The sequence below is a fragment of the Vicia villosa genome, linkage group LG6, assembly GCF_029867415.1.
Source record: "Vicia villosa cultivar HV-30 ecotype Madison, WI linkage group LG6, Vvil1.0, whole genome shotgun sequence".
Taxonomy (NCBI): domain Eukaryota; kingdom Viridiplantae; phylum Streptophyta; class Magnoliopsida; order Fabales; family Fabaceae; genus Vicia; species Vicia villosa.
Window position 1 is genome coordinate 87,558,885 of NC_081185.1, and position 14,035 is coordinate 87,572,919.

At 36.1% G+C, this 14,035-nt stretch overlaps 2 protein-coding genes across 2 annotated transcripts; both read right to left on the minus strand.

Annotated features, from left to right (window-relative positions):
• Nucleotides 1-3,215: 3,215 nt before the first annotated feature.
• On the minus strand, nucleotides 3,216-4,611 carry LOC131614064 (uncharacterized). The gene is made up of 2 exons (XM_058885691.1): nucleotides 4,131-4,611; nucleotides 3,216-4,048 (listed from the first exon to the last, which is right to left on the minus strand). The coding sequence occupies exons 1-2, from the start codon at nucleotides 4,609-4,611 to the stop codon at nucleotides 3,216-3,218; spliced, it is 1,314 nt and encodes a 437-aa protein (XP_058741674.1).
• A 181-nt stretch (nucleotides 4,612-4,792) lies between these two features.
• On the minus strand, nucleotides 4,793-7,529 carry LOC131611829 (uncharacterized). The gene is made up of 3 exons (XM_058883692.1): nucleotides 6,653-7,529; nucleotides 5,878-6,567; nucleotides 4,793-5,742 (listed from the first exon to the last, which is right to left on the minus strand). The coding sequence occupies exons 1-3, from the start codon at nucleotides 7,313-7,315 to the stop codon at nucleotides 5,650-5,652; spliced, it is 1,446 nt and encodes a 481-aa protein (XP_058739675.1). The 5' UTR covers nucleotides 7,316-7,529; the 3' UTR covers nucleotides 4,793-5,649.
• Nucleotides 7,530-14,035: the final 6,506 nt, after the last annotated feature.

The window sequence follows — 14,035 nt, forward strand, 5'->3', positions numbered from 1 at the left end:
TTTGTAGAAGCTTGCACTAGCAAGCGTGTTTCTATAAACGTTTTCTTTTGCTTCCTTAGTGTTGCCTCCAAACAAGAAACTCCGTTAATAAAGCTAAAATATTCAAATAAGGATTCCAATTTCCTCTTCATATAAGTTTATTCTTAGAATAAGATGTTATAGCATGATCCACCTCGGTAAGGGGGCTAACCAGGTAGTACTGGTGCTTGAAGTTAATTAGATTATTCGATCTCGGGGTGAAATGTAAAAAATTCATGGGTTTTAAAGAGGTGGAAGAAGAATGTTAGAAACAACCCATATTTCTTTTATTCACACCAGTACCGGTAGACTTTGATACAAGCCCATATCAGGAGGAGTAATTATGAATGAGAAATTACTAGATGATTTATAATGCCCACCTCAAATTCGTTAAAGGGGATGCAAAAACTTATCAAGAAAACAAACATTCATGGAAAGGGATGACACACTCATCATACTAGCTGCAAATCTTCTTATTCCCTTTGGGAAATCACTTCTCAGTTTGAGGAGGGACCCACTTCAATGAATGCATGGTCCAGACTCCCTCACTGACGAAGGCTTGCACATCATCCATCATCTCCTAATCCACCCACATGGCAGAGTTATCTCTTGCTTTCTTCTAAACTCTAAGTTTAGTGTTGTCCATGTCAAAAAAGACTGCCAACATATAAAATAAATTACTCTAAAAAAGAGCACATGGTCGATAAAAAGACAAATTTCGCGCCCCCACCAAATTTCATCTATTGCAAGGGAATTCATCAAAGTATAAAACAAAAAAGGCTAAAACCCATAACTCTTTTTTCTATAAAACATATTCAAGTAAACAAGTATAAAAGAAAAGAAAAGTTCATGTTTAGACGTTACCTTAAAAAAGACGAACTTAGTGACCCACAAGTTGTATGTTCTGCCAGAAAAGGTGGCACAAATACGTTAGAAGTAATGGAATAAATCATTAGCGTCAGACGTAGGGACACATGCTGAGATGTGCTTGCGAAGTGTTGCTAATCACGAGGGAGACATTTAATGCATCTCTTCAAAGAAATCAACATCTCATCAAGGCTCTTATATTTTTTTTAAAAGAGGCGGGCTGAAGACGAAATCGACAAAGCCCCCGTTCTATGACATAGGAATAAGGGCTTAGGAGCAATTATTCTGGGCCGCTCACTAGCCCACGAAGAAGGCCCGATAACAAGTGTTGAAGAAGAAGGCAGGAAAAACACGTGGACCTTCGTCCATGCCGAGGACACATGTTCACTCCCTCCATCACCTCTCTCACCGTTGGATCTAATTGAATGGTAACCCATACAAGGTGCCGAATCACAGGCGGACGGTTTTAAGTGTTCAATACACTCCCACTCTAAAACTACTTTTCTCCTATTTACTGAATTAGTCGTTGGAGTGCCAATCTTGCAGCTTCATCTTCTCCACCGAAGCGGAATTCTGACCCATATCACCCAAAGACCGCTCTGTGATATCAGAATTCCACTCTATCACTTCATCACCCATCTCCGTGATATCGAAATTCCACTCTATCACTTCATCATCCATCTCTAGTTTCTGAATGGAAAAGAAGCTTGGCAAAAATTAGAGAAAAATATTGGAAAAAAAACCCTCTAGTGCTCTTTTAGAAAACAAATTCCTTTCTTCAATTTTGTAAGGAAACCAATACTTAGGGCATATCAGTTGATTTTTTTACCTCCATGCCACTAATATGAAATGATAATACCATAATGCCACAATGTGAAAATAAATTACCAATGTGCCACACTTTCAGTTCACGTCCGGCCAGGCCTTGGACGGACTGGAAGTAAAAAAATTTCACGTGTTTGGGTCCGGCCAGGGGTGGGCCAGACGCAAACTAGGCCCTTTATTTATTTTTTTTAATTGATTTAAATGATTATTAAAAGCTATAATTGATTTTTTATTTTAAATAAAGATTAAAAAACCATAAAATTAAATAAAAAACATTAAAATATAATTAAAAAAATTTATTTGCCAATATTTATAAAAAACATTAAAATATAATAAATAACATTAAATATGAATAAAAAAATTGTGTATAATAAAAAACATTATAATATAATAAAATATAATAAAAAATTAAAAAAAATGCTATTTTAATTATTAATAATATGAGTAAGACACGGGTTGGACGAACATGTGTAGGTTCGGCCAATAGATGGACGAGCATGTTTAAGTTCGGCCAATAGATGGACGAGGACATATATTTTATTATTTTTTTTTGCCTATAAATAAGATTGTACAGCCACATTTCCACTCACACCAGTTACAATTGAAGGTTTAGTATTACTATGGCTAAATTATTCTGAAAGTCCTTTAAGTTATTTAATTGTAACAGTTTAGTCCTTCATGTTATTTTTGCTACAATTAGGTCCTTTATGTTATCAAATGTGCACACCGTTATCCTTTTTTAACAGAGAAAATATGTTAATTGTGGATGCAATTATATCGAATGGTATAAAAATAATGAAATGCAACCAAAAATACAACAATAAACATTTCTAAATGTTTAAAATGAGAGAAAAAGGAGGCAGAAATCACCCAAAAGGACCAAGTTGTTACAAAAAAAATTTGAAGGACTAAACTATTACAATTAAATAACTTAAAGGATCTTGGGAGTAATTTAGCCTATTACTATTGGAGATGTCTTCTGAACCCCTTCCAACGTTTCCACCTATGAGGAGAGATGCAACATTATTTTTTCAGCAACGAAGCCTCCGTTGAAGATCAAACTATGGAACACCCAAACTTTCGAGCATCTGCAGAGGCACTTGATCGGATGGTTAGACGATAACATTCTCGAGGGTGAAAAGATAAGGAAAATTGAAAGGCAGGTCACGGAGAAAGGCCCAAACGGAGTAGTAACTCGTTCTTGGAGAGCCGTGAAAAATGACGCTGGTGTCCTTATGATGATGCTAGGACCACATGATATTGTGTTGATGGTTGTAATCTCTTAGAATATGTTTTATTTGTTTCCTGTGAGGTCATTTTAATTGTTTCCTGTGTGGTTGTTTTATTTGTGGTTGTCTTTATTTCGATGTCATTGAATGTTGTTTTAGTAATGTGAAATGTTGTTTAAGTTATGTTTAATGTGAAATGTTGTTTTAGTCATTGATGGTTGCAAACTCAATTAAAAAGACATTATATTACAATCATAAAGCTAGTTGAAGCAAACATTAACGAGGCCTATTGGACGGGCCTGCTACATATGGACATTTACTTCGGATATGGCCTACTTCACGGCATATCCCACACATTCTCTTTTCCTTTTCCACGTCGTCCATTTCGGTTCGAATCCTAGTACTGTTTGGACGACCTCTTTTTTTCCTACGCATATTTTCGTCATGACAAAGAGTAGCTCCTCTATATTGCGGCCAATTGTCTTGATGTGGGAGGATCTGGAAGCTTTGTTGGTAGACTTTAAAAACATGTTGTATCTTGAACACGTCAGGTATGTGAATGGTGTAGTCTTGGCGTATACTTTCACATGCTGCAATTACATGTGAGCAAGGCAAATGGAACGCTTGAAATTTTCCGCAATCACATGTTCTTTTTCGCAGATCAACACCGTAAGTACCAGTTGGTCGACTGTCGTTGCGGTTCATTCTTTCGGCCACCATAAAATAGAACCTTTCCCGGTCAAACTGATAAACATTATGACTGCTTGCTTTGTTGACTTCTTCAGTCATCCCCTTGATACACTTGTCTGTAAAAGTTTGGCCCGATGTCAACCTCTTTGTCCATTCATGTCCACGTTGACCAAATAATGCTCCCATCCGAAAATACGTGGCCGAAAACAAAGACGCTATTGGCAGGTTTCTGGTTGCCTTTAGCACAGAGTTCATTGCTTCTGCAAGGTTAGTCGTCATGTGTCCCCATCGTTGCCCTCTATCAAACGCCCTTGTCCACTTCTCCCTTGGTATATTTTCAATCCACTCCAAAGCATCTCTGTTTGTCTGACGAATTTCAGTCCTATAGTAGTTGTATGTTGACTCCGTCAATGCATATCCTGTTACAAATAATAAACAAGTCAAGAAACCGACAAAGATCATTTGAAAAATGTACTTCACAAAGATCAATTAGACTATTACCCATGTTGACGAGTTTTTTACGTAGTTCCTTGTCTCTAATCGCACGCATAAAATTTTGCGCAATATGCCTAATGCAATAGACATGTGAAGACGGAGGATTTTGCCATCCATTTGCAGGATCATCATAGGCACTTTTAATCGATGGATGTCTGTCTGATATTAGGCATAGATTGGGTTGGGGTGTCACGTGGCTTCTTAGATTGCGAAGGAAAAAACTCCAAGCATCCTTGGTTTCACCCTCGACAATAGCGAAAGCAATTGGAAAAATGTTACCATTCCCATCCTGTGCAACAGCCATCAACAATGTCCCTTTGTACCTTCCATACAACCATGTTCCGTCGACTTGAACAATTGGCTTGCAATAAGCAAAACCATGGATGCATGGTTGAAAAGCCCAAAATAGACGATGGAATATCATCTTATCACCCAACTGGCTGCCTTCGTTTGAAAAGGCAGGTAATGTTTCCAAGTCTATTACCATTCCAGGCAGATGTGTTTTCATTACCAATAACCATTGTGGAAGGTCATTGTACGATGTCTCCCAATTTTATGGAAATACAATTTTTTTTATTCATATTTAATGTTATTTATTATATTTTAATGTTTTTTATAAATATTGGCAAATAAATTTTTTTAATTATATTTTAATGTTTTTTATTTAATTTTATGGTTTTTTAATCTTTATTTAAAATATAAAATCAATTATAGCTTTTAATAATCATTTAAATCAATTAAAAAAAAAAAAATAAAGGGCCTAGTTTGCGTCCGGCCCACCCCTGGCCGGACCCAAACACGTGAAATTTTTTTACTTCCAGTCCGTCCAAGGCCTGGCCGGACGTGAACTGAAAGTGTGGCACATTGGTAATTTATTTTCACATTGTGGCATTATGGTATTATCATTTCATATTAGTGGCATGGAGGTAAAAAAATCCATATCAGTTTGTGCTAACTTTTGATACATCACATTTAATATGCCGTGGGGGAAAAGATGGAGAGTGAAGTGGCAAAGTTGAAATTTTTGTTCTAATGTTGGTGACTGTGAAGAATCGGGTGAGTGATTGAGGCGTCTCTATGAAATATGTAGTAAAATATGTTTTTTACATCAATAAGACTATGCTTCAATAAATGGCATATCCTTCACTATGTTGAATCGGCTATATTATGAATTTTGAATGGTAGATAAAACACATTACCTAAAATGAGTAAGAGGAAAATGATTTCATTGTAATCATGATTTGGACTATCTGATTTCATTGTTGATTGTATACAATTATTGCAAATTCTGTTTCTTAATTGTATAACCTTGAAATCACTATCTGATTTCATAGTTATGCAGAAAAATTTACTGGCTGTTGATAATTGAGAGTTAGTTGGTAGCATGTATCTCTATCTGGAGAGGGAAAGAAAAAAACAGACCTTGCAGAACTAATTCAAGGTCTTTAAAACATTAATGCATGAATTGAAATAAACGCGAAATAGAAAGGTGCAGTGTTGTTTTCTGTTACAAACTTAATCGTTCTCATTTCTCCTTCTTAGCTTGGGTTAACAGGTGGCGGAGACCATTTGTGAGAGCAGATGTTGAGTTTAAAGCTTCCTTAAATATGCTGAGACTCTGCAGGGTCACAATAACGTGAGATACACGATTGCTACATAATCAGTCTAGTAACAAATGAAAACTTCAAACACAAACACAAAATAGTGAGGGTGAAAAATCTATAAAGTAGTGTATTTCACATTTTATAGTTACCTCTTTGATGCCAATGGTAACAACTTTTTCCTCCAAATCATTAAGAGAAGTTTTGAAACGGTTAAGTAAAAATACAGATGAAACTGGAGACAACAACGGCTCTACGACCAGATCATCTGTAACCATATACATTTCATGTGTCTTGATATAACTTATAGGATGTTCTTTAGCCGGTGTGGTAATGGTATTAACCAATTTCATTTTAAATAGATTATGCACACCATTACAAACTTCATTACTTTTGTAAAGTGTGACTTTAGCTTTTCTTTGATTGGGAGTACTATCACCATGAACATGACAATAATAATGCATAACACTTAACTCCAGAAGCCTTTTCTTTGCATTTTTGGACATGAAATACTCGTCTTCATTTAAATCGGCTATGCTCTTGCAAAATCCATCAATACTCCCCATAGAATTATTCCCTTGTAACCTGCGTAAAACTCCTCCCAACGGAAATGTCAGAAATCGTATAATCAACTCTGCTAAATCTTGTCCCCCTTGAGCATACAATATAACATCATCTGATTTTCTTATAACCAGCTTCACAGAGATATGAATATCACCACCAATAATGTCTTTAACATCACAAGAGAAAATCCTTGATCTGTCAATAAGAGGTTTCACTCCTAAAAACACATCGGTTAGAGACGTCTTGGAAAAAAACGAGCACTTTAAAAGATCCAATACCTACCGAATATTAGTACCAATCAATAAGAGACTCAAAAATGAATTGAAGAATTCATGATACTAATAAATTACTAAGAAACAAAACCTTTTCTTTAGTGACATTGACAGTCATTTCTTTAACCGAGCTTGTGTCTTTAATTCCAAAGTTCTTGATGAGATCAAAGATGGTGTGATCCATGGAGTGTGGCAACACAATTAAATCATCGCTAATGACAAATTTTCTATTAAACTTGACAAATCCCAAGCAAAATTGAAACATGGGTAATGACAGGGAAAGTAAACGGGACAAAGGATGTCCAAATTCACAATAATGCTTTTTGGTGCCTAAGCTCAAATAACAACATTGATAATAAAACTCATCAAACCTGGAACACATGAAGTAATTTGTAGGCATAGTATCATCAATGTTAATTTTGAGAAATTGGTAGTAATCTTCGGATGAGTTATAATTAGTCAACAAGCCAAGATTATCCACACTTTGATTGAGAGAGTTGAGACAGCCAATTGTAATTGGACCCATTTCTGAGTTTTTCTGAACAAGTTTTGCAATGGTACCTAATGGAAATGTTAAGAAACTGCAGAGAATGTCGACAAAATCTTTATCTGCTTCAGCAAATACAACTTTGTTAGTATCTGTGTCTACCAGAAGCTTCAAAGACAGTGGTTGCTCCTTAGTTTGGAGTTGAAAAAAAGCCATAACAGAAGCTATCCAACGAGAAATCAGACGGTAAAGAAAAGAAAGAACCATAATGGAGTTGCGAATTCAGCTAAAATGTAATGCTGCAAAATGAGAATTCTTTCTGGGAGCTAAAATGTAATGATAAGGGTGAAGAATTCTATTTTCAACTTTATGATTTAGATCTGCAACACGCTCTGAAGACTTGCCGACAGTAGTGTGTTTTTTGGTTAATGTAAAAGTCGGAATGAGTGGATAAGGCGTAGTTCTAACAAATGTCATAAAGTCATTGGTTTCACATGACTTTTTGAATTTTGCCAGCAAGAGACCACTGAGTTCGCACTCACACAACGTCATTATAAATAATAATAGGGAAATGATAAGTTGACACTATTTTTTTGACACTACATCTATAATTATCCATAGAATGCATTCATTTTATTATTTAATTATTTGTCTTATCTTGATCTCTGTGCAAGGAAATTTTGTTTTGTTAATATTTAAGCTATGGTGTGAATAAATAGGTAGTAAGCATAGCTCTAAATAATAACGTTGTACATTTAGGAATCTTTGTATTTATATTTAGTTGGGTATCGATATCTCAACCAATCAAACACTATGATTCATTGTTATATGACATATTTATTTTATTTTATTTTAAATTTAATAAAATTTTAATATAATTTATATTAAAGTACTTGGTATCCAACTTAACTTAAATTTAGATTTTGATGTAATAGGTTATGTGGCATTACTTATGTCTTATAATTAATAAAATTATTTTTTTGGCCTTGAAAAAAATTTTTATAGGTACTAAAAAATTTACCACCATAAATAAATATAATTTAAAATTGTTACTATCATATAAATATTAATTTAATTTAAAAAATAGTAATGTTTTAGGAAAATTATTTTAATTAAATTAAATATTATCTTTAAAAAAATAGAGATATCCCTATAATAATATCGTACATAGATAAATAATAAATAGATAATACATGTGAGGAAATTTATTTGATTTAAAAACATGTATGTGAGATATTGGATCGAACTCTAGTATTGTCGAAGGGTAGCTTCTTGGTTCGACAGTTCGACAGAGTTAAGCATGAAGTCGAAGGATTGTTCACAAGCTGGTATCGAAGTGTGCATGCTGTAGTCAAAGATGGGTCTAGCATGCAGATGTCGAAGATGCTAGGGTTGTTAGCATGTTAAATTAGGTTTTAGTGTTTAAACCCTAATTTGTTAAGTTAGCTTGTTTATTAAGTTGGCTTTTGTAATGGGCCTTGCTGAAAAAGCCCATTAGTTAGTTGTTAGGAGTAAATTAATGGTAAATTCATGTGTTAATATAAGTAATTTCTGGTCTAAACTAATGCAAATTGTGATAGATCCATAGGTTTGTTATGAGAATTGAACTGAAAAGGTTCAGTTCATGTGTAAAGCAAATCGAATCACTTGTGGGTATTATTGATGCAGGTTTAGAGCGGAACTGAAGCTTTAGGAAAACATGAAGAGGAAAGGAAGCTGGAAGTCTCAAAGGCAAAGCAAAAAGATGAAGTTTGACAAAGCCGCGCCGCGGGAGTTCTAGCCAGCGCCGCGCCAAAGTCCCTGTTTCTGATCGCGCCGCGTACTTCCGTTGCTGCGCCGCGGCCTCGGCATTAAAAGCCCAAAACTTATAAATAGAGGCCCTAGCTTCCAAGTGAAGGGGAGATCTTTTGTGAGCGAAATTAGGAGAGCATTCTGAGTTTGCAGTCACGAGCAACAATTGAAGGCCAATTCTTTACCAATTGAAGAAATTCCGTTGAAGAAGATGAATCCCTCCATTGATTCTTGTGTGTTCTTCATGTCTATGGAGAGCTAAATTCCTCTTGTTGAGTTTAAGGTAGTAGTTAACCTATGAATATACAATACCATTGATTCTTTCCTATGAACAATTGTTTGAATTTTATTATCAATAAGAAACCTTGCTTTTAATTTACATCATTGTTGAATCTTTGATCGAAAGAGAGGATTTTTACTTTTGCCCTAGGTTACTATATTGATTCAATTGCAATTTGCAGAGATGGAATTGTGATTGGGTTTTCATAATTATCGTTCTTAATTACTATTATCGTTATTGATATTTGGAGAGATCGAATCTCATACCGGTAAAAGTTATCTAATTTGGTTTGCAGACATGGAATCATATTTGAGGATAAGTGAAGATAATAGTTCAAATGATTGTTCAATTGTGAATTAATCCATAAGTTGTATAGGAATAGGTTGATGAACCCTAAAAGCTCAACATATTTCCTTAATCGTTAACAAATTCTCATTATTTGCATTCTTATTATTATTTAGATTTGACAATATTAGAATCATAAAACAAATCCAATTACTTTTTCTCACTCAAAATAAACAACTATAGAACGGCAGTGATATTAACCAATCCCTGTGGATACGATATATTACCGAAAATATTTACCCACAAATACTTTCAACAAATTGGCGCAGTTGCCGGGGATTGGTGTCAATATTGCACGCATTGCAATAGTTCTTATTTTGAGTTTTAATTTTTATTTTCTTGATTTGGTTGTTTCACTCGTTTGTTAGTTTGTTCAGAAATTCGTGTATGCGCAGCAAAGTTTCTAGCGATCAACTTCTTTTTGATCCCGAGATCGAAAGGACCGCTAGGAGGTTAAATAGCAAAGCACGAAGAAGAGCAAACATAGCAAGAACAAGAGACAACGCAACCGCGACATCGTCACAACAACTTGAAACTATTGACGAGTCGCAAGAAGGACTCTTCTTTCACGAACTATTCACGGAAGAAGAACCGGAAGTTATTATACAACCTACTGTTGTCAACATGGCTGCTCCTGGTCCATGTGCTAATAGCCCAAGGCTCAACCCACAGTTCGCTAGAACTGCCGCCAACGGGCGGATTTCAGAATTGAAGACCGGTATCATACAGTTGGTGTGTGCAAGCCCTTTCGCCGGATTGGATCACGAAGATCCGTATACACATCTTACTAAATTCTATGAGTTAGCAGGTACAACTGGTGTAGCTCAAGCTGATGAAGAAGCATTGTTCAAGAGGTTGTTCCCACACTCTTTGTTATCTAAGGCAAAAGATTGGTATCTGGATCAACCCGAAACAGTGATGACTGATTAGAACACCTTAGAAGAAAAATTTCTGGAAAGGTTTTACTCTCAAAACCGATTCTTTGAAGCAAAAACAGCGATAGCAGTATTTTCTCAAGGCAGTAATGAATCATTGAATGAAGCATGGGAAAGGTATAAAGCTATGTTGAGAAAGTGCAAACGACACGGTTTTGCGGAAGTTGATCAAATCCACATGTTCCGTAACGGTCTCACAGCTACAAACAAGACACTCTTGGATGCCACAGCTGGTGGTTCACTCATGTCCAAGACACCTGCTGAAGCTACTCAGATAATAGAGCGAATGGCTCTAAATGATCGTCAGGGCAACCATGATCGAACGGTCAGGGATAGGAAACCCGGAGTATTGGAGTTGAACAAAAGTGATGCTCTACTCGCTCAGAATAAATTGCTAACCTCACAAGTGGAGCTTTTAACACAACAAATGTCCAAACTTCCACAACAAATCAAAGAGCTGAATGGAGTTTCAAATTCTTATCAGGTTGCTAAGTGTGAATTGTGCAAGGGAGATCATCAAACTGGATTTTGCCCACCAGTCTTGGCAGAAGAAGTGAACTATATGAATAACAACCAAGGATCAAGGCAAAATCAACATCCAAATCCTCCGCCATATCAACAGAATTATCCTCTGAGGAATAACAACCAAGGGTATCAACAAAGACCCAACAATCAAGGGTATCAGCAACAAACTTTTCAACCATACACTCAACCGCCGCCACAACAACAAGGAGGACAATCTAAGTTGGAAGAGACCATGAATCAGTTCATGCAAATGTCAATGACAAATCAGAAGAACCAGGAAGCTGCAATTAAAAATCTGGAAACTCAAGTAGGGCAACTGGCTAAACAAATTGCAGCTACTCAGTCAAATGCAACATTCTCCGCCAACACTCAAGATAATCCTAAAGAGCATTGTAAAGCAGTGGTGACTAGAACCGGTCAGAAAGGCGTTGAGAAAGAAGTTGAAATCAATGATACCGAGAAAGAGGATAATAATCAGGTTGCGGAAGATGAGGAGAATGAAATCATAGTGAGCACCATGAGCAAAGATGCTGAAAGAGAAATAGATGAGACCAAGAAAGAAAGAGGGATGACAGAGAAAAGAAAAAGTTCTAAGAAAAAGAAGGTAGATCATGTGATACCAAGCCAACATCTACCATACCCCCACGCTCCGTCAAAGAAGGACAATGCCAGGCAATATACCAGGTTTATGAGCATCTTCAAACAACTCCACATAAACATACCATTTGCCGAAGCATTAGAGCAAATGCCCAAATATGCTAAATTTATGAAGAACATGCTCACGAAGAAAAAGGGATGCACAGATGAAGAAACTGTGGTGCTTGATGCTCAATGTAGTGCTATAATCCAAAGAACTACTCCAAGAAAGGAATCCGATCCGGGGCGAGTAACCTTACCATTAAATATTGGAGGTAATTTCACTGGTGATGGGTTAATTGATCTGGGGTCGAGCATCAACTTAATCCCTTTATCCATTGTCAAGAAGCTAGGGAATGTTGTGATGAAGCCTACTAGTATGACATTACAATTGGCCGACAAGTCTATCGCTTCACCCTATGGAGTGATTCAGGATCTGCTAATTAAAGTAGACAAATTCTTTTTCCCGGTAGACTTTGTGGTTGTTGACATGGAAGAAGATCATGAGGTACCTGTGATTCTAGGAAGGCCATTCATGAAAACCGCTCGAATGATGATTGATCTGGATGAAGGGATCATGAAAATAAGGGTGCAAGATGAAGAGGTAAAATTTACTCTGTTCAAGGCCAAGAAGCATCTTAAGAACAAGAGTGATATCTTCCAAATCGATGCAACTAAGGGAGCAACCAAGGAAGACAAAACTCAAACTCCGAGATACTTCCAAGTTGGACAAGAGGTACTCCTGTGCAACTCAAAACTAAGATGTCTCTCGGGTAAAGCAACAACAAAATGGTCTGGACCACTGATAGTAAAAGATATAAGCGACCACGGTGCCATTATGGTAGAGAATCCGCTGACAAAAGAGAGGAGAACCGTTAATGGAAAACGGTTAAAAGATTACTTCGGGGGAGTGGAGCAACATGCACCATTCCTAAAACCCTGAAAGCATGAACCGTCAAGCCATGTGACGTTAAACGAGGCACTTCGTGGGAGGTAACCCACACTTCTAATGTTTTATTTTGTTTTGTTTATTTTTATTTCAGGAAATAATAAGGGGACCTTTCTGGTGAAATCTAGGAAGAATCAATTGATATGGCAATACCCCTTGTGAGTCAACCCTCTCGGGCTTGTTCTGAAACATTGAGGTCAATGTTTAGTTCAAGTTTGGGGGTGGATTTACTCTTTTGCATATTTCAATTTTATGTTTTTATGTTTGTTATTTGTCCCCAGTTTAGAATGAGTAGTCCCACAGCATAATGAAAATCTCAAGCAAAATACCAACAATGGAGCAACATGCGTGAAAGTGGTAGTGAGTGAAGTGAAAATTTTTGAAATTTTTTAGTTCGCCTACTTTTTCAATAAAGTAACAAAGCAGGTACGGATTTTTGAACTCAAACTCCTAATGTGTGCATGAAATTTAGGTTGTTAGTAAATACATAACATAAGTTCTTTATGGTACACTATTTTATTGGATCGGTTTAGCCTTAACCATTGTGAGGAAAGCTTTCCATTGTTTACTATATGCAGGAGACCATCAATTGTTTTGACTTGTTTGTATCATGCTAAACCGTTTGTTGCATCGTTTGTGGAAATCTGTGAAAGTGATTTAGGCACTTGTTTGAATCTGAGAGTTTCTTTAAGCCAATTCCGACGGAAAACTTATTTTCTTCTGTGAGAGTGTGATCCGTTGCTAACCATTCTTTGAGCCTGAGGTCAAGATAAGCATCATAATATGCATCGAGGAAAATACCTGGTGAGTTTTGATCTCAATAAAAGTTTTGTTTTGGACCATCAACCATAAAATTTGGTGATGTGTTTTCTCTTTGACCTTTTTAGAAAGTAGGGGAGCATTCATATAATCTAGATACGGGTTGATCTCCAAGTTGGGGAGAGTCACAATCAAAAGAAGAGTAAGTACAGGTAGTAATCTGTTAAGGATAAAAGAAATTCGTAGCTTGAAAAAAAATTTGTTGAAAAAGAACAACGTTTGAATCTAAACAGTTGTTGAAAAAAAAGAAAAAGCAAAGAAAAAGAAACACTGAGCTACGAATGAAAAAAGATGAATGAGTGAGAATTAAAGTATAGAGAAGAAGGAATGAGTTATGATTTGGATGCTTCCCTAGATTAGGAACAACCCTTGATTATCTTCTTTTCTTTGAATCTAAACCGCATTACAACCCTAGAAAGACCTTCTGATTCTCAGATTCCACACGAATTGATGCTAACAATTTGGTGAACGTATGATATGGATCTTTGTTGATTTAATTGTTTGGATGAGTGTTTAACCCCTCTTTTATTCATCATACTTTTTGATGAGAGTGATTAGTGCTGATTCAATTACAATTGTGTAGTGTTTTGAACTTCTGGAGGTAATTTGCTTTCAAAATTTGTTTCGTGTGTATGTTCTGAGTTTGCAGGAAGAGAAGGAGTATTTTGCTTTGGTTACTAAATTGAACCACTTGAGAAAACTTTTTG